Source organism: Mizuhopecten yessoensis, unplaced genomic scaffold, assembly GCF_002113885.1.
Source record: "Mizuhopecten yessoensis strain PY_sf001 unplaced genomic scaffold, ASM211388v2 scaffold917, whole genome shotgun sequence".
Lineage (NCBI taxonomy): Eukaryota > Metazoa > Mollusca > Bivalvia > Pectinida > Pectinidae > Mizuhopecten > Mizuhopecten yessoensis.
This window is the reverse complement of record NW_018403786.1, coordinates 876,586-903,810: the sequence shown is the minus strand read 5'-3', so window position 1 is coordinate 903,810 and position 27,225 is coordinate 876,586. Positions and strand designations below refer to the sequence as shown.

Genomic DNA, 27,225 nt, shown 5'->3' with positions numbered 1-27,225 from the left:
GCTGTGGGAGTGGATCTTGTTGATTTGATATGGCTGAGGGAGTGGATCTTGTTGATTTGATATGGCTGAGGGAGTGGATCTTGTTGATTTGATATCGCTGTGGGAGTGGATAGACGGAATCATAACAAAGGGAATAGAAAGTCCTTAACATGATTAGGATGTGCTGCAACAAGCGCCGTCCTTGATGCAAGCGTACGCGTGATGTCATCAACTTCAAGACTACCCTCTCACCAAGAAGTTCCATCATTAGGGACAGATAAGAGAAACACTTAAAGCACTGGTACACCAACACAATTATAGATCATAGAGGTCAAGCATCCTTTAGCTTGTCATTGGTCGATGTACCAGGACCACTTGGGAGTCATGCAAACATAGAGGCTTACAACAGGTGAAATAACACATGCATAATACTTGAGTTAAGTTTTCATCTCAAAACTACGTATTAAAAGTTATGATGCTCCATCATATCCATGGTATTATGGCATAATGATTTCTACAGATCACCAGGGCCCAAATGTTAATAGGATGATTAACTGAAGGATTTTAATGTGCCAACAAGCAACACAACGATATTGACCTTCTAAAGATATTTTGGAAATATGTCTTTTAATATGCAAGACAACCAGGCTTTTAACAAATATCATGCATACTATAATTAATTAAGAAGTTTAATTTAGAAAATTTTCATTCTTAAGCTAAGTATGTTTTTATTGTTATGCGATCTGAATCCAAACTGTATATTAACTTCAAAACATGCAAGCAAACTTTGAAATTAATTTAACAAGTGCAATTGAAATCGGAAGCAGGTTTAGGGTTAAACAGCTGAGATCCGTTCATAATAATATATGACATGTCGTAACAAGGAGTAACAAGTACCTTCAGACTCGGTTTGGAATTCATGCAAACTCGTGATGCCTGAAAGCAGTTAAAACCTTTGCTTTACATATCTATATGATACACATCTTATCTGTGGTAAAGAGCTACTGAATATATTTGTCAGTGAAAGTAGAAATCAGGTGTCCGTTACAAATGTCTGAGAGATAAAACAATCTATCAATGTGACTAGCCACAGGTGAGTAAAAGGTAAGGTACTGATCTGTTAGCTCTAATAATTAAAGTTGATTTAGTATCAAAAATCATTATCATTCCAATTTTGATTATATATCTATCTATTGTTATCTATGCAGGAAAAAGTATGCAAAGTTAGGTTAATATTGAGAAACGCAGACATCTGAGTATCTATGTTTCAACTTTTAACTGGAAACTATAGTACATTACTGGTTAAACTGCTAAAAGGTCTATGTACATGTAAACGTACAAAACCACACACTGCTACCAGATGATGACTCGAGTCAAACTTCTGTGTTATAAAAGAAACTTCGGAATATGTTGAAGGAGGAATATAAAGGAATTATTAAACATGTATATTATTGTGTTCCCTTGGTCAAGAGATCTATGACAGTAAATCGGGTTAAAATCATTCACTTGAACTGAAGAATTAGTCAGTTAATAAAGTTGAAGAATAATTAATAGTCAATTTAATAATATTAAATATTTACAACAAGTCCTCATACTGGGCCCCGGCCCTCTGTGAAAGCCAATAGACCCAGGGATCCTCCAACCAAATAAGGTTAAAAACATTTCACTCATACTATATGGCCCCACTTCTCTGCACCTAGGCGTTGTCATTTTCTCTGACAGTGTTGTACATCTTTCTACCTAGGCGTTGTCACTTTATCTGACAGTGTTGTACATCTTTCTCCCTAGGCGTTGTCATTTTCTCTGACAGTGTTGTACATCTTTCTACCTAGGCGTTGTCACTTTCTCTACATCTTTCTACAACTTACCTGATTCCATCTGGCCGTTATTGACACTGACGGTGCTATCATAATCATCCTCAGTATGTTTTTCTTTGTCTTCATCAGCCACTGGTAAGCCTGTGCAATAGGTAAAAGGTAATTACAGAAAAAACTCATTTTTTTTAAAAAAACATTTTAATAAAAATATTGCATTCCAAAAGACGTTTTGTAAAGATTCCTTTTGACTTTTGCTCCAAAGAATTCCGTTTTTGCATATTGCAGAGTTTTCTTTTCTTGTGAGCAGAATACCTGCTCACAAGAGCAGATAACTCTGCAATACGAAAAGACGGAATACCTGTTTCTCAACAACAAATGACCTGATTCATATAAAAAATTTGAAATGAAACTACAGCAACTGAAATCCATAATTTGTTTGACATTGAGCAACTTTGAAGGAGAAAAATAATCATAAACTTAAATTATACGGTGCGATAACTCACCAACATCTTTTGGGGAGGGCACTAAGGCAAAGAAGTTGAGGATTCCCCCAGCAAATAAGAATGAGGACGGAACAAGGAACGCATACTGAAAGAAGAAGAGAAAACCAAAACAATGTCATATTGTAGATTATATATAAGATAAAATATAGATAATATAAAATAAAATATACATGTCAATAAATTAAGACATAAGATAAAATATTTGGGCAATTTTATTCATAATCATCCAAAACAAATTGGTTTCCCTCACATTTCAATGTTAAATAGCTCATCATTTACAGACTGACACCTTAAACATCTAGGAAACACATAATTTATTTTTTATTTATTATACAGCTTGTTTACTTAACTGCATTCTCAATTTCCAGGAGTTACGCTCACTTTCTGTCTCTACACCCTTGGAATATGTCATAGCAAATTGAAGGCACGAAGATAGCTGTTCGATTGGTCTCAGGTAATAAAAAATCACCAGTCGCTAGGCTGATACCTGTCCTTTGAAGATTACAAAGGAGAGACGCCCGACTTCAAAGCCTGTCAATTTTTACCGCTACATGACCGCGAGATTCTTCTGATGTACATCAAAGGATTGAAATAGTCTTCTTGTCTAATCAACAAGGTGGTGCACACCAAGCCTTCAATTTTGCTATGACATATTCCAGGGGTGCAGAGAGCGAAAGCGAGCGTAACACCGGGATATCGAGGAAGACCTAACTGATGTATTGGTACAATCTAAACACATATTGTATATAATCTTTAATTTGTTATATATCCATACAATACAATCACATATTGTTATTTTTTCATCCTGTGTTAGGTTTTTTTCATGATGAAAAAAAAAGGAGAAAACCATGATAGATATAAGGAAGCTTAATTTAAAACACCATGGATGAATAAATTGACTTACATCATACCCGTAGTCCAACACGGAAGAAACCATGAGAGCACCGATGATGTTACCAACAGAGGCACAGGCACTCCACAGACCAAGCACGAACCCTCGACTGTCAACACAAGATAGATTATTTTTAATAATAATAATAGTTTGGATTCTTATATACCACTTTATCACAACCTAGTTTGTAGGTCGTCTCAAAGCAGTTCGCAAATTATTATCCGTGGTTATAGGGCCTTTGCAACCAGCCAATATCTTTCTCAACTCCCTGGTGAGCATACAGCCGATGCTGCCATTTCGGCACTCAGCTAGCATTCTACAATTCTAGCACTGCCCAACCATGTACTCATTTACAGCTGAGTAGACTGGAACAAGCGCAACCCTTCGGTCATGAGCCCGGCGTCCCACCACTAGATTACCGTGCCTCCATAATATAATCTAATATTTTAGTATAAGCAAAATTTTTAAATTTATTTACTCTAGGATTAATATAACCTTAAATTGATATGGATTTTAACAACAGTAATAATCTTTTGACACTAACCTTGACCTTCCAAACCAGTTGCCCATGACAGCGACTACGGTAGGCCACCCTGTGGACTGTAGTAGGCCATTCAGGATCCATATCAACACATACATGTACTTGTTGTAGAAATGTATCCACTCAAACAAACATCCAAAGATAAAGACCTGACAGAGGAAAAACATCAAATTAACACACATGTACCACTTAATTTAATCTTCGTACATCAGATATATATAAGAGTCAGATTGTTGAAAATTACTGATATCTATTTCCCATATTGGGACCTGTCTCTCTGCTGCCGAGGTTCATCAAGCCCTCTAGTTATAGAACTGGTCCAAAAATGCTCAATAACAAATAATGAATAAATCCACTTAAATTAAACCTGTCTTGAAGGAGAAGGGTTTTTAAATTTTACCTTTATTTCCCACCCCCATTCCCTAAGGGAGCCCAACCATCTGTTAATAAAAATGTTGTCCCTTTGGTAAAAGGTACTCCAGACCATAATAGGTTAAGATTCCTTTACCTTACAGAAAGAGTACGTTTTTAAGACTTCCCTTTATTTCCCTCATTGAGCTCCACCCCTTTGACACTCAATGGGACAAACCCTTTTCTTTATACAACACTGAGTTTTCTTCTGCTAAAGATGATCTAAAATAAATTTGAATGCCTTTATCCATACAATGGAAAGGAGTAGTCTTATAAATGTTTACATCTATTTTTAATGTGGGGTTCCTTGATTAATCCCCAAGAGTTCCAAACCCTTTGCAATGTTGAGTTTTCTCGCTCAAAATTTACTCCAGACCAAATCAATTTAAAACTCCTTCATACAATGTTGAGTACCCTTTGCCTAAACATTCTCAATACATGTACAAATTTAAATCTGCTTAGCCATTTTGAACTGGCACAGTTTTAACCCTTTCAACCCTTTGTAACTTTAGTAGACTCTACCATGCATTGTTATGGATGAGTCCATTATGGTCTACAGTGGTGGAAGGGCTAGAGATATGCCATTTTGAAAATAAAACTTACACAAACTGCAGATGAACACATTCCAAAGGACAGCACCAATCTCAAATTGAACCTTGAAAATAATAATAATATAATAATATGTACAGAAAATCACTCATGCAAGATATATATACAGTATATCCGAAAATTGACATAAAACATTTACCAAACTCTTAACTTTAATTACAGATTGAAACAAGTTCCAATATTGCAAAACAAAAACTGATATAACAAAAAGATCCATCTTTCATATAGTGCATTACTAATACAGTGTAAATGAAACTGTTTGAAGGCAATTTACAGCAGCATTAAGTATAGTGTACAACTACATATCAGTTATACAGTTTAAAAGTACATGTACTATTCAACATTAGCTCACAAGATAAAAACTACATTGACTTTTGTATATGAATCGCATAAAATACAACAATATCAGTGTTCAGTATGAATACATGTAGATGCGAAACCAGAATTTCAAAACTCAAATTAGCTCCCTTCCATTGTCGCCTATCGATTTGGAACATTATAATAGTGCAGTGTTTTTTTTCATTTAACCCTATTAAGTAAAATAAAGTTGCAGTAATTGATTCAAACTATGAACAATACTGATGAAGTTTAAAATCAAACTTGTTTGTTTGTATTAAAGCTCAATTATTATTTACTTTCATATGTGATATTCTGTATGTAGCGGTTTACAATTAATGCTTGATTTGGCTAGAATTGCAAAATATTTTCCATCAAAACTATTATGATATACTGATTATATAGCTTTCAAGATACCTACCTGTCTCCAAGCATTCCACTGATATACAGCCCCTAAAACAGAATGAGATCAAGATGATACAAGAGAGTCAGCCATTTTCCTCTTTGCATCTAGTGTATGTGTATAGCTACTGTACGCTAATTACTATTATAACTGAAGTTGGATTGCAGTGTGTTCCAAATTCACAAAAGTTTGTTTTTCTTGTTTGAATATAAAAAAAACACTTGGAAATGAAGGGAAATTAGTTAAAATTCATATAAAAACAAGGACTAATTTACAATCACAAATAGACAATTTGTGCATACCTTTAAACATGAACATTTGAAAACAAATTTTATATTATTTTATATGTTTGTCATTTGAAATATTAAATTTAAGACTACTCATTTGGTGTGAACATATTTTCTGGAAAAATTATTATTTACAAAATAATGGTATAAATGACATACAACAGCATAGGAGATCATGAAAGCTGCATCTAAAACTCCCAGAAATTCTGTATCTTCTCCTCGCTTTTGAAATAGATGATGAGAGTTCCATAACTGAAAGAGACAATATCACATGAAAATATATAAAGTACTGACGATACTAACAATAACTGTATGCAGGTATTGAAAATACATAGCATGAGTTTGATCAAATTGATTTTATATTGAACACATGTTCATGACTGGATTGAACAAATAATACACATTTCGCTTCTCTATCGATTGGTTTTTCAAAAATAAAACATTCCAAAAAAACCTCAAGATTTCTACTTTGCAAAAGTAACTGTAATGTACTGGCACAAACTATTTCATAGAAATTGAAATAGCAAAGCTTAAACTTATTCAAGAATGAGTTGTACCAAATTGATTAGAGGAAAGTTAATTTTGATTTTTATGTAAGCTTGAAGCATACATTTATTCACAGCGATAAAACATTCTACATTACATAGATCTTACATCATATGGTTGACATGTTTCATTGTTACACTGTGTCTCGTTGTAAAATGACGGAGTCCATTCCTCCGATACTGTTGTCTTCACATTGCTGAAAGTCTTTCTGGTTGCATGGAAAAATGCATAACTGAAAAAAAATGTTGATTAAATGAAATGAAAAGTCTATGTAGTTCTACATGACACTTATATTAACTTGTATAATTTATACTAGGATTTCACAGTCATATAATTAGTTTTGTACATGTGTTACAATTGTTTTTTAAAAATAAATATGCGCTTTTCAGGATTTAACCACTTATAGATGAAAATGACATTCCATAAACCAAGTATGCAGTATCAGGCGTTTATGACAATATTTGATTTGTCATATTTTAAAAGTCATCTATTTTATTATTTGTGCAAAAGTTCATTAAAATTGCTACAATCAACGTTAACATTCAATATCATTTCCACATATTTATATAGAAACATATATCACGTTTGCAGATTAAAATATCACCACTACATATTAACTCCATCAGGCGAATAAAGTCGAAAGAATGAATTCATTACACTTGTTTGAAATAAACATGCGAATATGGTGTAGTTTGCTGTTGTTTTAACTTGTCATACCTCATAAATGTGAGAACAAAAGTGACTGCATGGTAAAATGTGTACGCCATTGTGATTTCCGAGGTCCTTTAACGGAGCGACTATATACCCAAGCTCCCGGATCAGTCGACCAGCCACTAAAATCTGTGCCAGTGAGTGTGAGCTTTAAGTTAACGTGATGCCAAACCATACACGATTTAGCTCATCTACGGCGAAATATAGGTAGATGAGTGAACACGACGATGTCTTAACATCTTCTCATCCTTTTTCTTCCTTCTTGTGGCGGTATAGACAATACATCGAGCTCATTTTAACCATTGTATTGCTAACAATAGTGTCGGTTAATTATCACATGATTGTCATCAAAACATCGACATCTGTGTAAGTGAGAGGCTTGCTCAAAATGCCATTTCCCAAGCAGTTCCGTGACGTCGTTCCCAGACGGGATGTTTACAGATTGGAAATGAAATGTGACATGTCATAACAAAACAACAAAAGGGCCTCAGGCGGGTTTTCTTAAATATCACCTTCCGGGTTAATATGGAGGAAAATGGAGGACGAAGGTGTTATACAGTATGAAAGATCGCTCGGGAAAGGAGCATATGGATCTGTATTTCTCATAAGGAATGAACTAAACGGTGAACGGGTAATTACTTTTACAACTTCACGCAAGCGTTTCTGAACCCTGATATTTTGTATCACGTTGAACACAACAGGTATTGAAAGTGATTTGACGATGATATGCTTACTTCGATATAACTTCAACTTTCGATTTGTTTAAATTTAATGGTCTCGTATTTCATGACACGACACTAAATGTAGATATTTTTTTTTCATTTTAGCAGGACTAGTTTAATCAAAGTTGTGTGTTTTTTAATCGTCGTCCACAGTGATAATGACTCATATATAATACCATTCATGACTACAAATGTTTTCTTGATTTCTAATGAAAGAATAAATATTAAGGTTGAATGTCCCACAACCTGACCTTGATAATGAAGTTATTTATTCTTACAAAAACTACTTTAGGGAACAGGTAACCGGTGTCTACATCATTCTGTATATATAAAGAGTAAGAAATTGTGAAATAAACATTGAAAACATTAATACTATGGTAGCACATGTACAAGAGTTGGTTTACTACTATATAGCTATCTGTTCTTAATGACACATTCCAGGGTTTAATTGAATCCCTGTACTAGCAGAAATGATCTTGTGAATAAAAGAAAAATGGTTATATATTTCTTTGATCATATGTTCTTATGAAAATCCAGTTGCCAGCAAAAGTAGCCTGCTGTTTTCTTTTTGTTAATCATGTTCGAAATATTTGTTTGTCATAATTCCATTATTGTAATGAACCTATACATGTATGTGTCAACATTATTGCATATGCACATTCAACTTATATACATGTTCATGCTACTTTTTAAAGACAACCACCTGTTTCTAAACTTAGTGAGAGCACTGTTTCAGTTTGGTATATAATTATTCTTGACTAGGAAAATGACGAACACAGTGTTTTTGTTAAACTAAATTTTACAACAGCCTCTTCCTTTATGAATTGGGGAAAATATAGCATTATTTTTGAGGAAACAGTCTGTATTCTGCCATAAAACTGAGCAAAAATTCACTAGAACAAATGGGAGTTTTTCATCATTGTGATACATTATAATATGAAGTGCTGAGAATCTATGTTAACTCTAATATGAACAATATATAAACATTCAATTCTTTTGCAGTACGCACTTAAAAGGATTGACTTTAACGGTAATGAAGAAGAATGTATACAAGCAAGAAAGGAAGCAGAAATTTTGTCCAAACTTAACCATGGCAATGTGCTGAAGTACATAGAGTCATTTGAAGATGAGGATACTCTCAACATTGTTACAGAGTTCTGTGAGGGGGGAGACCTGGAGGATTACTTACGAGAAAGGAAGGGGAGACAACTTGCAGAGCAACACATCGCTCTGTGGATTTACCAGGTCGTTTTAGGGCTGCAGGTCTGTGTGATCACCTCGTGTGAAGAAAATTATTGTTCTCTGATCTAGCTAGCTATAGTACATGTATAAAAACAATTCACAAGAGGAAATATTTTGAATTCAAATGTGAATCTATGATGCATATATATATGTTGCTTTAACTGTCAATGTAAAATTTCTTCCTTATATCTACACGTTTTATTTGACCGTGTACTGTAGTGATGATAACATCACAGGACGCTACATTCAGGATTGAATTACGGTAATATTTCCTTGTCAAGTCTATGTGGTTATTTTTTTTACTTTTAACGAATTCTACTATGATTCTTTTTTACCGGTAACTCATTATGGAAATGATGAACCATCAGTAACATAAAAAACATACATTACCAAGAGTTTACTCTAAAAATTAAGGTCTTGATTTTTTTTTTTTATATATTGTGACAATTTTTAAAACAATCACAAAGAGATGAGGAAATGCAGAAAGAATCTACAGATGGATAATTAAGTGTATTGATTTTAGAGAAAACTTTAGTAAATTGGGAGATACAACATCTAGACAAAGACTATTTGATAAACAGTTACAGTTTTCATGGGATGAACCTCCTTGGTGAATATTTCTTTTGAATACGGTAATCATCACTAATCTATATGACTTAATGTATATATTTTTTGCATACTTTCTGATAAGTGATTTTGTCTTTTTCTAAATGTGAGTTTTATAATGGTTCGTGTTAGTATGGTACATTGTTTCATAAAACATGTATATAGTGCACTAAAGTGATGGTCTGTGTTAGTGTTGTATGCTTTTCATTGCAGTACATCCATGAGCAAAATATTTTGCACAGGGATTTAAAGACCAAAAATCTGTTCTTGACAGACAGTTTGAATATCAAAGTTGGAGATCTGGGCATTGCAAAGTGAGTTCAAAAAGCTTTTGAAACATTAATAAAATATATCTGACAAGGATTTAAACAGCATTAGTTAAATTAAAAGCTTTTGAATTTAATAGAATCACTCAGATAAGGATGTAACAAGCAGTTTCTTTGCACATTCACACATCATGCATGAAACTATAAGAATACATCTTCTGACATTGCAATTAATGAAATCCATTTAAAATACACACTTCAGGTGTTTGTATTCTGATTGATATTGTGGTTAAGGTTTTTGAGTTTAGATTTGAGATGTGTATAGCTCCCTGTGACGGTAACCATGACGTTTTTGCTGACTTTCAGGGTTTTAGATGGTGAGAAAGCAAAGGCTATGACATTTGTGGGAACTCTGACCTACATGAGTCCGGAACAGTTTCAGCATAAGCCATACAACCATAAGGTATTGGATTAACTATATTAGATTTATATTGGAATACTCCATTCATTTAAATTGTTCATTAAACTGATCAATATCAAGAACTTTGTAATAGAATGGTCTTCAAATTATTGGCATTTCTTTAAAATCTAAGATACAATAAAGTGATATTGGAAAAACAAGCAAATAGAGAGAATAAGTCAAATTTATCTCAAAGTTAATGATTCTTGTTTTAGGCTGATGTTTGGAGTTTCGGATGCTGTGCCTTTGAAATGGTGGCATTACGAAGAGCCTTCAATAGTCCTGTTTTGTTTCAAAATGTACAAAATATCCAGAATGGAAAGGTGAGATTATGATGAATATTGATACATTGTATTACATTGTATAGGAAGGTGAGTTCTTTAGCAGATACAATTGTATTGATACATTGTATAGAAAGGATCTTTATCAAATCAGTTGTATGAAAAAGTGAAATCAGGATGAATATGGGTACATTGTATTACATGTGCATTGTATAGAATGGATATTTAACAAATACATTTGAATTTATACATTGTATAGAAAGGTGAGATCATGATGAACATTGGTACATTGTATTACATATGCATTGTACAGAAAGGTGATATCTTTAGCAAATACATTTGAATGGATGCATGGTATAGAAAGAATCTTTAGCAAATACAATAGTATAGATACATTGTATAGAAAGGTGAGATCTTTAATGAATATTGATACATTGTATAGAAAGGTGAGAGGGAATACTGATACATTGTTTAGATAAAGTAATTGTTTCAGTACTTTTAATCTACTGCATGTATAAGTAGGTCATTGGTTTTTGGATGGGAAGTATTGAATTATAAAAAATAGAGAGAAATGTGTGTTCCATTTATAATCGGTATAATTTTTATTTTTTACTGATATTGTAGTAAAATGTCATTACTGACTGCCATTTTAATAAAATGGCAGAAGTTTGAAAAAAAATATTTGCCCAGAAATGGTTCCTTAAAATTTGTAAAATACATATGCATGCTGATGGTGAATTTCACTCAACAGTTAATTTCAAAATCAAAAATATAAATACCACAGAAACTTGTAAAATCTCTTTGATGTAAGGTACTCATAGCAAGAGGTTGGTATTTATCTCAGCAGTGGATTTTTTTATTAAATAAAAGGTGTTGTTTGTAGTTACCAGAGTTTCCTGATGGTTACACTGCATCACTGAAGGACCTGGTGTTCTCCATGATGAGGACAGAGCCCAAACAACGCCCAAGTGCCACCAAGTTGTTACAGCACAGTCTTCTGCAGGTACCAGTGCCCACATAGCATGTTCATCTTAATAGAATAGTCTAAAAACTGATACAATTTTGAAACTAATTGTATACATATTCCAATATAATAAATAATAAGATAACACTTGAATATTTCAGATGTTTTAAAATAAAACTAATTTCACAAAATATGAATTAATGAATTTTAAAGCTAACAGTCCTTCAAAATTCATCATTAGATAAGTTTTTTTTTATCATTTTCTAATCTAAGGAAGCTTCAAATTGGAAAATACAAGATGTGTTAGTCTTGTCTGAAATGGAGACCAAAGGAAAACCAAACAAATCAGCTCGATTACGGCGGAGGAGGGATGTTGCTGAAGGAAAATTTGCCAAAACCGACCTTCGAAGGTCAATGTCTTGGAAAGGCATACGAATGGAAATTGACAAACACGAACAGGAAGTACTCAGCCATGTAATCAATAAACTAACTCAGGTCACTCTCAGCAGGAAAGGTGAAGAAAGGACTCAGGATTATGGTGAAACCATGCGAAGCAATGGTAGCGGGTTTTATGACGACACAATGAGAGTTAATGAATGTGAAGAAAACGATGAAACCATGAGGGTTAATCGGACGTACACCGGTTCAGGTGATGAAATTGACACAATGAGAGTCAACCGGACATATAAAGGTAATAGCGATGACACAATGAGAGTCAACCAGACATATAGAAGTAATAACGATGACACAATGCGAGTCAACCAGACAATTAGAAGTACTAATGATGACACAATGAGAGTAAATAATACTTACACAGGTACGGGTGATTACGATGACACAATGAGAGTAAATAATACGTACACAGGTACAGGAGATTATGGTGAAACTCTAGGAGTCGACGAAAGCAACGATTATGGCGATACATTTGTTACAGCACGCTCAGAAAGTGACACACTAAGGACGTTCTTAAGTAATGATTCTGAAGAATACTATGATGCCTCGGAAAGTTTATCATCAATGGTAGCGACAGAGCTGGAAACTCTTTTACACACAAGTCCTGATTCATTATCATCTCTGAAAATAAACATGGTGTCAAAAGATTTAATAGAAGAACAGGGACCTGGTGGCAATACACTGCAAGGCGTTGAAAGCTCAGTGTTAGCAAGTCTGGAAGGTACTGTAGATATTTCCAGAAACCCAATAGCAGCGGCCAGAACTATGGTGGAGGGACTGAAGAAAAACCTTACCCCTTTTGATGGTTTTGGTGAAACAGAAGCAGCACCCGTGCAGGTACATGATTATTTAAAGCTTTTGTTATTTAACTTCATGTACCAGTGATGCTACTGTGTATCATACTATAAACCAAAACACTTACTGTTAGTGTTGGGTATTGCAAGCATTATTCATTTGGCCAGATATAACAGTATTTAGGGAATGTTGCAAAGATATCACATTATATTGTTTTCCTAGAAATTCATTGTATTTGAAAAGAATATTGTATAGAAAATACAAAAACAGAAAATCAGTTTAGCAAGATTCATTCGTAATTTTTTAACAGTTTTTTTCTAAAGTTATATCTTGCCAAGCAAGCAGATTTTGGACAAAATTAATTCAATCTTAGTTTTATTTCTGTAAGGTTATTCAAATCCTCTAAAGGTAGTTGAAAAATTATTGCAATACATTAATTGCCATTTCAAAATCATGTTGCAGTATATATATTGCTAGACAAATATTGCAATATATTGGTATTGAGATGTTATTGCCGACACCTCTTATAAACCATTACGCTAACCTGTAATGTTACTGTTTGGTACAATAAGGACCCATACAGTTATCATTTGAAGCTAATGAATACATAATGAATATATATAAAAGAAGATACAAGAAGCTTTATTTAGTGTCGTATATGGCATAACATTGAACATTAGCTCTGTGGAGCTATTTTTACGACAAATATATATCCTTAAATTATAGATTTAAAGTTCTGAAACATTTAATACCTAATGGTACTGTAATACTTTTTTTTGTATGGTACTAAGTGGATATAACCATTTCTGTTACATGTAATAAAATGAAATCAACTCCTAATTAGAAGAACAATCTACATACAATGTATGAACATTTTAATGGGAAGAGTTCAAATGTGTCTTCAGGGGTAAATGAGTCAATGTTTTCATAACACTACATACACTTGTATGTATAATGTATAGATCAATATATTATCATAATTACATGATTTTGATTTCTAAAATTGTAAAATGTTGAGAACTTATGGTTCTGTGAATATTCCATATTTGTGGTTTTCAACTTATTCCTGTTTATTATAATAGACAGACTCATCCAGTCCTGATGGAGGTAAGAAGAAGAAAAAGAGAGTTAATTTTCTTGCCAGGAAAGCAGGTGAGCTGTTTAAAAAAAATATAAACATAAATAACAAATCTTTATGATATAGGCATGTGATTAAGAGATTAAAAACAAAGTCTCTATTAATATTTCAAACTTGATTAATTGATCTTAAATTAAATTTGTGACCTTTAAACAAACTGATTTTGTCTTTATGATCTTGATACTTTAAAAGTGTTTCTATGCTTATGACCTTTATAAACAATTTTCTGGGTTTTTTTCTGTTCTTTCAACAGTGATACTCAAACAGAAGTAGAGCAATATTTTTGGTATATTTTGTTTTTATATTTTGTTACAAATTTTATTTACATTTTTCTTCCCCTTTTCACTCATTTTAATTGTGTTGTCTTTGTTTGCCTATTGACAGAAAGGAAGAAAAGTGAAACAACCTCCCCTGTTGGTAGTTTGACTTTTGCTGACTCAGAGGTATGTCGAGTACTGTTTCGCTTTTATTAAAACTAAGCATTTATGTTATTTAACAGGACATCAAGGCCAAGTCTGTAAATACTTTGAAAAAAATCCAAACACATATTATCATTTCAAGTGAATATATTCACTATCTCTCCTTTGAGATACTGTCTGCGATAGCTTTTAGTCAACTAAATACTAGCTAATGGTATATGGTCAACCAAAACACCGTATATTTCAACTAAACACTTAATAATAACAACTAAACATAATACTTGTATATGGTCAGCTAAACACTTGATAATTGTATATGGTCAACGAAACACTGGGTAATTGTATATGGTCAGCTAAACACTGGGTAATTGTATATGGTCAGCTAAACACTGGGTAATTGTATATGGTCAGTTTCACACTGGCTACTTGTTCATGATCAGCTAAATGCTAGGTACTTGTATATCGTGAGCTACACATTGGATAATTGTATATGGTCAGCTACACACTGGGTAATTTTATATGGTCAGTTTCACACTGGCTACTTGTTCATGATCAGCCGAACACTGGATAATTGTATATGGTCAGCTAAACACTGGGTAATTGTATATGGTCAGCTAAACACTGGGTAATTGTATATGGTCAGCTACACACTGGGTAATTGTATATGGTCAGCTACACACTGGATAATTGTATATGTTGAGCTACACACTGGGTACTTGTATATGGTGAGCTACACACTGGGTACTTGTATATGGTCAGCTACACACTAGAGACTTGTATATGGTGAGCTCCACACTGGGTACTTGTATATGGTCAGCTACACACTGGGTACTTGTATATGGTCAGCTATACACTGGGTACTTGTTTATGGTGAGCTTCACACTGGGTACTTGTATATGGTCAGCTACACACTAGAGACTTGTATATGGTGAGCTACACACTGGGTACTTGTATATGGTCAGCTACACACTGGGTACTTGTTTATGGTGAGCTTCACACTGGGTACTTGTATATGGTCAGCTACACACTAGGGACTTGTATATGGTGAGCTACACACTAGGTACTTGTATATGGTGAGCTACACACTGGGTACTTGTATATGGTCAACTACACACTGGGTACTTGTATATAGTGAGCTACACACTAGGTACTTGTATATTGTGAGCTACACACTGGGTACTTGTATATGGTGAGCTACACACTGGGTACTTGGATATGATGAGCTACACACTGGATAATTGTATATGGTGAGCTAAACACTAGGTACTTGTATATGGTGAGCTAAACACTGGGTACTTGTATATGGTCAGCTACACACTGGTTACTTGTATATGGTCAGTTACACACTGGGTACTTGTATATGGTCAGCTACACACTGGATTATTGTATATGGGCAGCTAAACACTGGGTACTTGTATATGGTGAGCTACACACTGGGTACTTGTATATGGTCAGCTACACATTGGGTACTTGTAAATGGTAAGCTACACACTGGGTACTTGTATATGGTGAGCTAAACACTGGGTACTTGTATATGGTCAGCTACACACTGGTTACTTGTATATGGTCAGTTACACACTGGGTACTTGTATATGGTCAACGAAATACTGGATAATTGTATATGGTCAGCTACACACTGGCATGGGTACTTGCATTGTTTATGGTCAATTAACGTTTTATATTCATATATACACACTGGATACTTAATATGTAACTGACTTATTCTCTGTACTCTAATTTCTTGCATATTACCTTCAGACTATAGTTATTTACCATTGAAAAATGCCCTCTGCTGGCTTATAAATTAAAGTAGGTATTGTAATGAAATGTTTGCAAAAAGATTTTTTTTTTTTAAATCAGTGGTTATTTGACATTGATTCCAAAATGGTATACAGTTTCAATTGTGCCAGCAATGCCCATAAAATTATGGTAGATTATAAATCCTGGCCACTTCCTTCTATCTCACAAGATTGATGTGTAAGCAATCAAGATAAAAAATGAGATAGTATACTGAACACTCAAACATAATAAATCATTTGGTCAATAACCGTTTTAATACTAGTACTGTAATCACCATTTTATATCCAAGTGGGGATTCTATTGAAATTAGTTTATTATATTTAGATTTTGTATAATTCTGATGAGGTTTTCTATCTTTGATATGCATGGTATATTGTTTCTTTCATGAATTGAAATCCCCATGAACAAGGTGTTTTAAACATGAATACCAAAAGATCCATGTTTTACAGTAATTGTAGCAACAATCAGGCAAGTTAAAAACAAAGTTACTGTGTTTGCTGTATTAGGCTGCCACTGTGTTTAAACATACAGTGAAACCCCACTTACTCGAACTCGCATAACTCAAATACCCCCTTTTCCTCGAATAGCTTGCTTGGTCCCGACAGTATTCTTATATACTCTTTGTAAATTAACCTCTGATTACTCAAACAGTCATTGCTCAAATACCCATATTCCTCGAACTCTGGTTTATCCCCGACCACTCAAAACCTTAGTATTTCACCTATCAATTCATCCAACAGGTAGACACCCCCGCGTGTATAGTAAAAAAGGTGAACATGGTCTGGAATCATGTCTAGAGGACTTGCCATGGAGAAATTCATAGAGAAATGTTCATGGTCTGAGGGAACTTTATAAAGACCTATGAGGTATGAGGCCCGGAGGCACAAAATAGTAGCCTTAAAACATACTTGGTCTGGGGGGAGGGGCACACTCTATAAGTGAGTTAAAGCATAAACTTGTTTGAGAACATTTTCACTTTTCTACTAAAATTCAAATGACAAAAATCCTTTCCAGTATCAGAGACACATTTTCTGATTTATAGATTATTTCACCTTACAAATGAAGATGTCATATCAAATGAAATGTGACTACTTGTTCTTACGGAGAGATATTAAAAAATGATGGGAGGAAAGGGACAGTCTACATTTTCTCTACCACCCTGACGTAGTTAAGGGTGGGTAGGGTTAATTGGAATTCATCTTATCATTGTATCCCTCTGCCCAGGAATCATCTTATCATTGCATCCCTCTGCCCAGGAATCATCTTATCATTGTGTCCCTCTGCCCATGAATCATCTTATCATTGCATCCCTCTGTCCATGAATCATCTTATCATTGTGTCCCTCTGCCCATGAATCATCTTATAAATATCATTGCATCCCTCTGCCCATGAATCATCTTATCATTGCATCCCTCTGCCCAGGAATCATCTTATCATTGTGTCCCTCTGCCCGTGAATCATCTTATCATTGCATCCTTTTGCCCAAGAATCATCTTATCATTGCATCCCTCTGCCCATGAATCATCTTATAAATATCATTGCATCCCTCTGTCCATGAATCATCTTATAAATATCATTGCATCCCTCTGCCCATGAATCATCTTATCATTGCATCCCTCTGCCCAGGAATCATCTTATCATTGTGTCCCTCTGCCCGTGAATCATCTTATCATTGCATCCTTTTGCCCAAGAATCATCTTATCATTGCATCCCTCTGTCCATGAATCATCTTATCATTGTATCCCTCTGCCCATGAATGATCTTATCATTGCATCCCTCTGTCCATGAATCATCTTATCATTGTGTCCCTCTGCCCATGAATCATCTTATAAATATCATTGCATCCCTCTGCCCATGAATCATCTTATCAATATCATTGCATCACTCTGCTCATGAATTATCTTATCATTGCATCCCTCTGCCCATGAATCGTTGCATCCATAGTAAACTACTTGTGTACAAAATGCCTCACTAATACCTCAACAGATTAAGTTCATATTTACACTGTGATGTAAATTTACATCAAATTCTACACTTGATTACATTTTGGTGGTAATTAATTTGCATCTGTCAATTACCAGTTTTAGAGTTTAAAGGTCAAAATTCACACTTGATCTCTTGTGAAGTTAAAAGCTTGCAATGCATACAATATATCTCAAGGACCCATCAGCAGATTTACTTTATATCTTCACCATGGTGTAGTAACATTGAGTTCTATACTTGATTAAGTGGGGGTGAATGTTACCTCTTTATTACCCCCACCCCCAACCCCCAGTTTGTTTTTCTTCATTTTTCATTTCACATGAAAAATAGGGCCATTCTGGGGGGAGGGGGCACTTTCTATGAAAGGGGATGCCTATTACAATAAACACAGTACAGTGAAAAATAAAATCTCTGACCCATATGGAGACTTTGGTTCCTACTTTAATAATACTTGGACAAACCAAAAGTTTCTGTATGAAAGAGATTCCATTCCATTAGAAATAAGCATGCAAATGGCTGTTGATCCTATGACCTTGAACAGAGAATTTTGTATATTTGATTCGACCTTGGATAGAAATATACAGCCCCTGTTGACCTTGTGACCTTGTACACACATGCTCAGAAAGCCACCTACAGGAATGTCAAAGAGGGAGATGACGTCCCAGCGGCTAATATGGTTCCCAAAGAGAAGATGGAGGAAGAGGAGGAGGAGGAGCCAGTGAGAATGAGGTAATCTAATTATAGTACATTATTGATCATTTTGTCCTTTTGTTTTTCTTATACAATCTGTATCAATAGACCATATACATGTACATGTGTATTTCTAATTTATGTTGTGTCCCCCCCCCCCCCTGTTATCAACTTTTTGTTGTGTAATAAATAAATGATTATAAAATGTAGACAATTAAACAGTTAATGTTTTTATACATTTGAATTATTGAAATGTTCATATCAATTACTTGTTTTGAAATAACCAGGAACAAATTTATGTACCTTGTATATTTTTATCTGTTTTAGACCAAAACATGCACGTTCAGCTCGTGGTACAGGTTACATTCCATTTGACAGAAGAAAGACAACAGATTCTATCAGAGGCATTCTGGGTAAATGTCATTTCATTCTTCACTCTTGGAGGAAGTTCTGTTTGTCAATTTCATATCTATACATCGTATATATTGTCACCAACATAAACAATTTTTCTTCAATTTGGAATCATTAGCTAGTTTGTAAAGTTTCTGAAGGTAATTCAGGATATTTAGTTTTGTTTGTCATTTTTCATGATGTAATTTTCTGTTCTCTAGCCATAATGAGTGTGCCTGAAAACAAGGGCATCTGTGATGACCAAGCAGCACTTCTACGAAGGTAGGTAGTGGGGTACCCTGTGTGATTCTGACTCCAAAATGTTCTTAGATTTTGACATAGGAAAGCCAGTCTTCTGGTTTAAATTACATACACAGTCACTATCCAGTTGTAGATCTGGGGGATGGTTGAAATTGGATTGGTTTGATAAATGAATAAATTATATGTTTGCCAGGTGATGTCTTACACTTATTGTTCAAATTCTTTGTAAAGACTGTTGGTTCTTAACTTATATCAGCTGTAGACTCAAGGATCTTAACCTGTAATTTCAGCTGTAGACTGATGGATCTTAACCTGTAATTTCAGCTTTAGACTGATGGACCTTAACTTGCAATTTCAACACACTATATCAGCTAAAGACAGATGGTTCCCAACACACTCTATCAGCTATAGACTGATGCTTCCTAACACACTATATCAGCTATAGACTGATGGTTCCTAACACACTATATCAGCTATAGACTGATGGTTCCTAAAACACTATATCAGCTATAGACTGATTGTTCCTAACACACTATATCAGCTAAAGACAGACGGTTCCGTACACACTATATCAAGTATAGACAGACGGTTCCTAACACACTATATCAGCTATAGACAGACGGTTCCTAACACACTATGTCAGCTATAGACTGATGGTTCCTAACACACTATATCAGCTAAAGACTGATGGTTCATAACACACTATATCAGCTATAGACTGATGGTTTCTAACACACTATATCAGTTATAGACTGATGGTTCCTAACACACTATATCAGCTATAGACTGATGGTTTCTAACACACTATATCAGCTAAAGACTGATGGTTCCTAACACACTATATCAGCTATAGACTGATGGTTCCTAACACACTATATCAGCTATAGACTGATGGTTCCTAACACACTATATCAGCTATAGACTGATGGTTCCTAACACACTATATCAGCTATAGACTGATGGTTCCTAACACACTATATCAGCTATAGACTGATGGTTCCTAACACACTATATCAGCTATAGACTGATGGTTCCTAACACACTATATCAGCTATAGACTGATGGTTCCTAACACACTATATCAGCTATAGACTGATGGTTCCTAACACACTATATCAGCTATAGACTGATGGTTCCTAACACACTATATCAGCTATAGACTGATGGTTCCTAACACACTATATCAGCTATAGACTGATGGTTCCTAACACACTATATCAGCTAAACACTAATGGTTTCTAACACACTATATCAGCTAAAGACTGATGGTTCCTAACACACTATATCAGCTATAGACTGATGGTTCCCAACACACTATATCAGCTAAAGACTGATGGTTCCTAACACACTTTATCAGCTATAGACTGATGGTTCTTTCTGTACGATACTATCTACAGACTGTTACTAGCTAAAGACTTATCATTCTTAACTTACAAATGGAAAAAAAGGTTGATCAATTCCGCTGGTAATCAGTAACGTTACATAATGTCACAATATGAATGATATCACAGTATTCCACCACATTACTCTGCAGTGTTGTCATTGTAAGCTTTGTGTAGCTTCACATGTAGGCAACTGTAATGATAGTAACGAAAGAAACGTATACTGATGGATTAAAGTTTTTCTGAAAAATGCATTTGTATATATTTGCAATATTCTATTAAAACAATATCTCTTTTTCTAGGGAAATCACAAATGACCTTGGGAAGGAAATGCTGGAGAAATGTATTGATCTCATGACAAGTATTCAGGATGATAACATTCTACAGGTAAAGGTTTAACTCCGTTACCATTAGCCTACATATAATTATTTTGCTCTATTCTCCTGTTGTTGCTCATACTTTTGTTCGTGAGAGGTTTTTGCTGGTAAGTGTATCAGCATCCTCAATATCCCAGGGGCTACGCTCACTTACGCTCACTTACGCTCTCTTCACCACTGGAATATGTCATAGCAGAATGGAAGGCATGCGGCTAGCTACTAGATTGTTCTCAGGTAAATAACCTGACCAATTACTAGGCTGATACCTGTACCTTTAAAGAATGCAGAGGAGCGACATCAAACTACAAAGCTGGTCAATTATACTGTTATGCTAAGGCAGGATTCTTTTGATGTACATCAAAGGGTCAAACTAGTCTACTTGTATTAACCACAAGGTGGCACACACTTATTTGACAGAGCCTTCAATTTTGTCATGAAATACCACCCCTATCTGCTGCTCATTGATGTTTTCATGGGATTGATTGATTATTAATGTAGCTAAGCTCCTCCCCCCTCAAATCTGCTGCTAATGATCGTTATCATGGAGGTAAATGTTTCCCCCAATTTGCTAATTATCATTTTTGTCTCGTGCTGCCAAGAAGTAGTGGAAGCGAGACTAAGGTGTTGTTTTTCAGGCGTCAACATTAAGTTTTGTGATTAAGTTAGCTTCACTGAAAGAATAAGTGCAAGACCAACCAAACTCGGACCAAAGATGCATTTTAGGTACTACATCTCAACCCATGCATCAAATGCTGGATGTGGCCTACCTTTCATGGTCCATTGACTTTTGTCAGCATTTCCATCAACATGAAGTTTTTGCATTTAAGCAATTTTTAGCTCACCTGCCCGAAGGGCAAGTGAGCTTATGTTATGGTGCGGGGTCCGTCGTCCGTCCGTCCGGCGTCCGTCCGGCGTCAACTTTTTGCTTTAAACAACTTCTTCTCAATAACCAAAAGTCCCAGGGTACTGATATTGGGCCTGTAGCATGCCGGGATGAAGGGCTACCAATTTTGTTCAAATAAATGACCTTGACCAACTTTCAAGGTCACAGGGTCAAATGTCGTAAAATCTTCAAGCGACTTCTTTTCAATAAGCAAAAGGGCCAGGGTACTGAAATTGGGCCTGTAGCATGCTGGGATGGACTACAATGTTAGTTCAAATGAATGACCTTGATCCACTTTCAACCTAATGTCCTTGTTAAATAATCAAGGTCAGAGGGGTCATAGGTTTAAATCTTTTATTAGGTTCTTATGAAATCTTAAGATTACAAGTGTTAGATTAATAACAGGTGAGCGATGCAGGCCCATTTGGCCTCGTGGCTATAAATGCTAGACCAATCAAACTTGACATGTGCAAAACGGTTAAAGTGGGGCCCAGGCGAGACATCGATCCGAATGGCTTGTTACTACAGTAATTGTAACACTGCTATTATTGTTTTCATTGGGTTATATGTAGCCCCCCCCCCCCCTCATGTTATTTTCACAAATTTGTAGAGGTTATAGCGAGTCTATCTTATGACATATAACATATTTCTATGTTGGTTTGTATCTTCAAACAACTTCTTCTCAATAACCAAAAGACCTAGTAAGATGATATTTGGCCAGTAGCATGCTGGCATCAAGGGCTACCAAGTTTGTTCGAATAAATGATCTTGATCCACTTCCAAGGTCACAGGGGTCAAATATGTTAAACTCTTCAAACAACTTCTTCTCAATTACCAAAAGACCCAGAGTACTGATATTGGGCCTGTAGCATGCTGGGATGGACTACAATGTTAGTTCAAATGAATGACCTTGATCCACTTTCAACCTAATGTCCTTGTTCAATAATCAAGGTCAGAGGCGTCATATGTTTAAATCTTTTAATATGTTCTTATGAAATCTTAAGATTACAAGTGTTAGATTAATAACAGGTGAGCGATGGAGGCCCATTGGGCCTCTTGTCTATAAATGCTAGACCAATCAAACTTGACATGTGCAAACCGGTTAAAGTGGGGCACAGGCGATACATCGATCCGAATGGCTTGTTATTACAGAAATTGTAACACTGCTATTATTGTTTTCATTGGGTTATATGTAGCCCCCCCCCCCCCTCATGTTATTTTCACAAATTTGTAGAGGTTATAGCGAGTCTATCTCATGACAAGTAGCATGCTGGGATCAAGGGCTACCAAGTTTGTTCGAATAAATGATCTTGATCCACTTCCAAGGTCACAGGGGTCAAATATGTTAAACTCTTCAAACAACTTCTTCTCAATTACCAAAAGACCCAGAGTACTGATATTGGGCCTGTAGCATGCTGGGATGGACTACAATGTTAGTTCAAATGAATGACCTTGATCCACTTTCAACCTAATGTCCTTGTTCAATAATCAAGGTCAGAGGTGTCATATGTCTAAATCTTTTAATAGGTTCTTATGAAATCTTAAGATTACAAGGGTTAGATTAATAACAGGTGAGCGATGCAGGCCCATTGGGCCTCTTGTCTATAAATGCTAGACCAATCAAACTTGACATGTGCAAAACGGTTAAAGTGGGGCACAGGCGAGACATCGATCCGAATGGCTTGTTATTACAGTAATTGTAACACTGCTATTATTGTTTTCATTGGGTTATATGTAGCCCCCCCCCCCATTATTGTTATTTTCACAAATTTGTAGAGGTTATAGCGAGTCTATCTCATGACATATATCATATTTCTATGTTGGTTTGTATATTGTAGGTGGTGCTGCAAGATTTGATTGGCCCCAGAAAATACGAGGAATACAAAATGCACCTGTTCTTTCTGAGGATGTTCGAATTAAATTCATTAGCTTCATATTGATACTGCCTAGAAATGTGGTGTTATATCTTTTCAGTATTTCGAAAACACTGAAGTTTTGAAGTAAAATGCTGTACATTAAAACGCTGTACATTAAAATGATATACATAAGCATATATACACTGTGAAAAAATACTCTATTCTTTGTTTAGATGGTGAAAATAGAAAAATAATATGCACTAAACATATGTTTGGTACAAGGTTTAATGCAGCACAAAGGTATTTTAAGCATGAAACAGTTTAACTGGATCCGTTTAATCTAAGTTGACTACATTCCATAACTCTGAATGTTTTGACTAATATAGATGGATAGATTGGATAGATGGAAAGGATAAACACCTAAACACTTCACAAACGTTAAAATTCGGACATGAGATGCAGCATTATACTGAAGTAAAACGTGTGAAGTTTTAAGATTATGTATACTTTCTTGATTACATGTAAATGAAATATTTTTCATTTTTAGAAAAGGGACGGGTACTTTGAACTTATCCCAACCTAGTACATGTAAATAGTGAATGTTTGAAAGCAGTGATCAATTCTTTGTTCGCTGTGGAATCCAGGTTGTGATATGTTCCCAATCTTATAATAAATTTTGATGTTACACATGTGTCAGGCACACATTCTTAATAGTGATTTACTCCAGGGTGCCTATTCGTTGATGCCATTTCTGTCAGAATGTTACTCCAGGTGCCTATTTGTTGATGCTATTTCTATCAGAATGTTACTCCAGGGGCCTATTTGTTGATGCTATTTCTATCAGAATGTTACTCCAGGGGCCTATTTGTTGATGCAATTTCTATCAGAATGTTACTCCAGGGTGCATATTTGTTGATGCCATTTCCGTCAAAATGTTACTCCAGGGTGATTACTAGTACTTGTTGATGCATTTTCTGCCGTTATTTTACTCGAGAGTGCCTGTTTGTCGATGTCTCCAAGTATTCCATGGCAATGGGTTTTTTTTGTATTGTAACTTTGTTTCTTTTTTTTCTGTCATTAAGCATGATTTAAACTATTCTACAAATTTCTTAAATGTTACAGCGAGTGGTTTATTTTGATACAGAAGTATTCATTCCACAGAACATGGAAGCCAAAAGTGATGTATCACGAAAATGTCTCAAAATAAGTTCATTCTAAATCAACATGTGATAAGCTTGTAACAATGGTTTAAAATAGTATTATAACATAAAATGTTGAAGTTCATCATAAATCAGATTATCAAACCATTTATATTGCTTGTTAAGTAAAGTATATATTTTTTTACTTATTCAGGTTTTCGCATTAATCTTCAACATGTAGTTGCAGTCATTTTTCCCCCCAATTTCTTTTTTTCCCCATTTTAACTCATTAACATCTCCAGGATCCATAAATACATATTTTGCAGTTAAATTGTAAGGATAATAAATTGCTAATTCAAACTGATTAAAATAAGTATTATTACACAATGTTTTAAGACGTTTGTTAATTAGAAGCACGCAAGTGATGTACAGTTAATTTTGTCATAAATATTTAAGAATATGAATAGGTAATATTTAATCCAATCAATTGCTAAGGCGAGAAAATATGTGATTCGGGTAACATTACTGAAAAAATAAGGAAGTCGGTGGGCAAATGATTTAGTTCCATTTTTATTATATTTTTATGGATAAATAGCATACTTATTACCAAATTTTTCAATGTGTTCAATAAACTACAATGCCTATTAATTTGTCAATGATAGAATCTGACTCCCAGAACAGGAAATTTGTACGATTTAATGAGTGGTTGTGAGCATTACCTCGCTAATAAATTAATTCTAGATACAAGAACGTGATCAAATTTCTAGGGTCGCCAGGAACATCCAGGGTAGGCCAGACTACCTGAAATAAATATGAATATATACATTTAATTATGGCCTTATAAATTTATTTATGACTTTTTCCTGCTGTCATTGTGTATGCATCCTGTATATCTATGGCTAATCAGATTCAGATAACTAGTCTAGTCGGATTCGAGGATTAGCATGGCGTATCATTGAACATTCAATCCATTTAATTATATTTGAAATGAGATATCACGATATGTACCACAGGATTGCTGCTCTTATTTAATGATGTGGCTAATAGGCCTTTCTTAAAATCCTTACAATGTTTTTACTAAGAGTTATGATTTTGACGTCAAAGCAAGTTATGTACTTGTTTTTCTTTTTTTGTTAGTATTTGAATTTGTTATTTAGAAAAAGGAAATAAACAGACACCAACCCAAACTTAATAGTGAAACCACAACTGACACCGGTTAGACTTAATGAGAGGCTCCTTAGGGATACATGTTTCACATTTCATGGTGTCTCCCCTCAAATATAGGAAAGTATTGTAGTTCACTGTGGAAATTGTGAATAACTATTTGATCTTAATAAAAACAAAAATTTCAGATAAAAAAGGCCAGGGTTAATTTCTAAATGTAAACTTAATTCGTTCTGGTGAAAAACCTTGTCAGCAGTTTGGTTTAAATAATTTTCACCTATTAAAATGGCTTATATTTACTGGTTTATATTAACAGGGTATGACACTTAGATAAAGAACGACGATGGTGCTGACTTCCGTGTTGCTATAAAACTTGTGCCATTGACAAGTGGTTTTCTTAATACTAGGTAACTGGTACAAGTACTTAATAAATAACCTAATGTCTACAATATAACAGACATAACATGCTCAAGTATACCTAATAATTAAATGATAGTCAGGTTGTTGTCTCAAGCATTCCGAAATATTGAATATTAAAGTTTGTTATGAATAAATAAATGTATTATTGTATTTCATGTTTAAATGAGTAAAAGTGTATAGCGTCTGAATGATTGATGAATATAAGGTATAATGAGTTTCTAGATGTAATTGGTTTTCCAAGGGCCAGTGTATATTTACTTTTTTTTTTTTTTTTAGGTCACCTGAGACAAAGTCTCAAGTGACCTATTGCGATCGCCTTTTGTCCGTCGTCGTCCGTCGTGCGTCCGTAAACAATTTACATTTTCGACTTCTTCTCCAAAACCCCTGAACCAATTTCAATGAAATTTTGCAGGGACCTTCCATGGACAAAGGTCAACAAAAATAGTTGCCGGTTTAGTCCTAAGCCCCCAGGGGCCTGAGGGGCGGGGCCAAAAAGGGT

The 27,225-nt window shown here is 34.8% G+C and overlaps 2 protein-coding genes across 4 annotated transcripts in view; one reads left to right on the top strand and one right to left on the bottom strand.

Annotated features, from left to right (window-relative positions):
• The window catches only part of LOC110454740 (sugar phosphate exchanger 3-like), a 26,061-nt gene extending 18,641 nt beyond the window's left edge, over positions 1–7,420 (bottom strand). The window contains exons 1-10 of one of the 2 annotated variants that reach the window (XM_021504423.1): positions 7,042–7,420; positions 6,433–6,556; positions 5,938–6,030; positions 5,510–5,541; positions 4,747–4,798; positions 3,736–3,881; positions 3,204–3,300; positions 2,300–2,384; positions 1,848–1,937; positions 877–915 (exon numbers count right to left, since the gene is read on the bottom strand). In XM_021504423.1, coding sequence (XP_021360098.1) covers positions 877–915; positions 1,848–1,937; positions 2,300–2,384; positions 3,204–3,300; positions 3,736–3,881; positions 4,747–4,798; positions 5,510–5,541; positions 5,938–6,030; positions 6,433–6,556; positions 7,042–7,091 — 808 coding nt within the window. In that variant the 5' untranslated portion in view covers positions 7,092–7,420. The remainder of the gene's footprint in view (positions 1–876; positions 916–1,847; positions 1,938–2,299; positions 2,385–3,203; positions 3,301–3,735; positions 3,882–4,746; positions 4,799–5,509; positions 5,542–5,937; positions 6,031–6,432; positions 6,557–7,041) is intronic. The other variant, XM_021504432.1, reaches the window with a different exon arrangement.
• A 127-nt stretch (positions 7,421–7,547) lies between these two features.
• LOC110454726 (probable serine/threonine-protein kinase pXi) lies at positions 7,548–27,049 on the top strand. 2 transcript variants are annotated; one of them, XM_021504411.1, is made up of 14 exons: positions 7,548–7,666; positions 8,760–9,020; positions 9,819–9,919; positions 10,238–10,334; positions 10,547–10,654; positions 11,496–11,615; positions 11,850–12,866; positions 13,907–13,976; positions 14,347–14,405; positions 18,787–18,893; positions 19,182–19,267; positions 19,466–19,526; positions 21,190–21,274; positions 23,986–27,049. In XM_021504411.1, the coding sequence occupies exons 1-14, from the start codon at positions 7,571–7,573 to the stop codon at positions 24,085–24,087; spliced, it is 2,370 nt and encodes a 789-aa protein (XP_021360086.1). In that variant the 5' UTR covers positions 7,548–7,570; the 3' UTR covers positions 24,088–27,049. The 2 variants fall into 2 exon arrangements, with proteins under 2 accessions (XP_021360086.1, XP_021360079.1); XM_021504404.1 differs by having other exon boundaries at positions 18,739–18,893.
• The last annotated feature ends 176 nt before the right edge of the window (positions 27,050–27,225 follow it).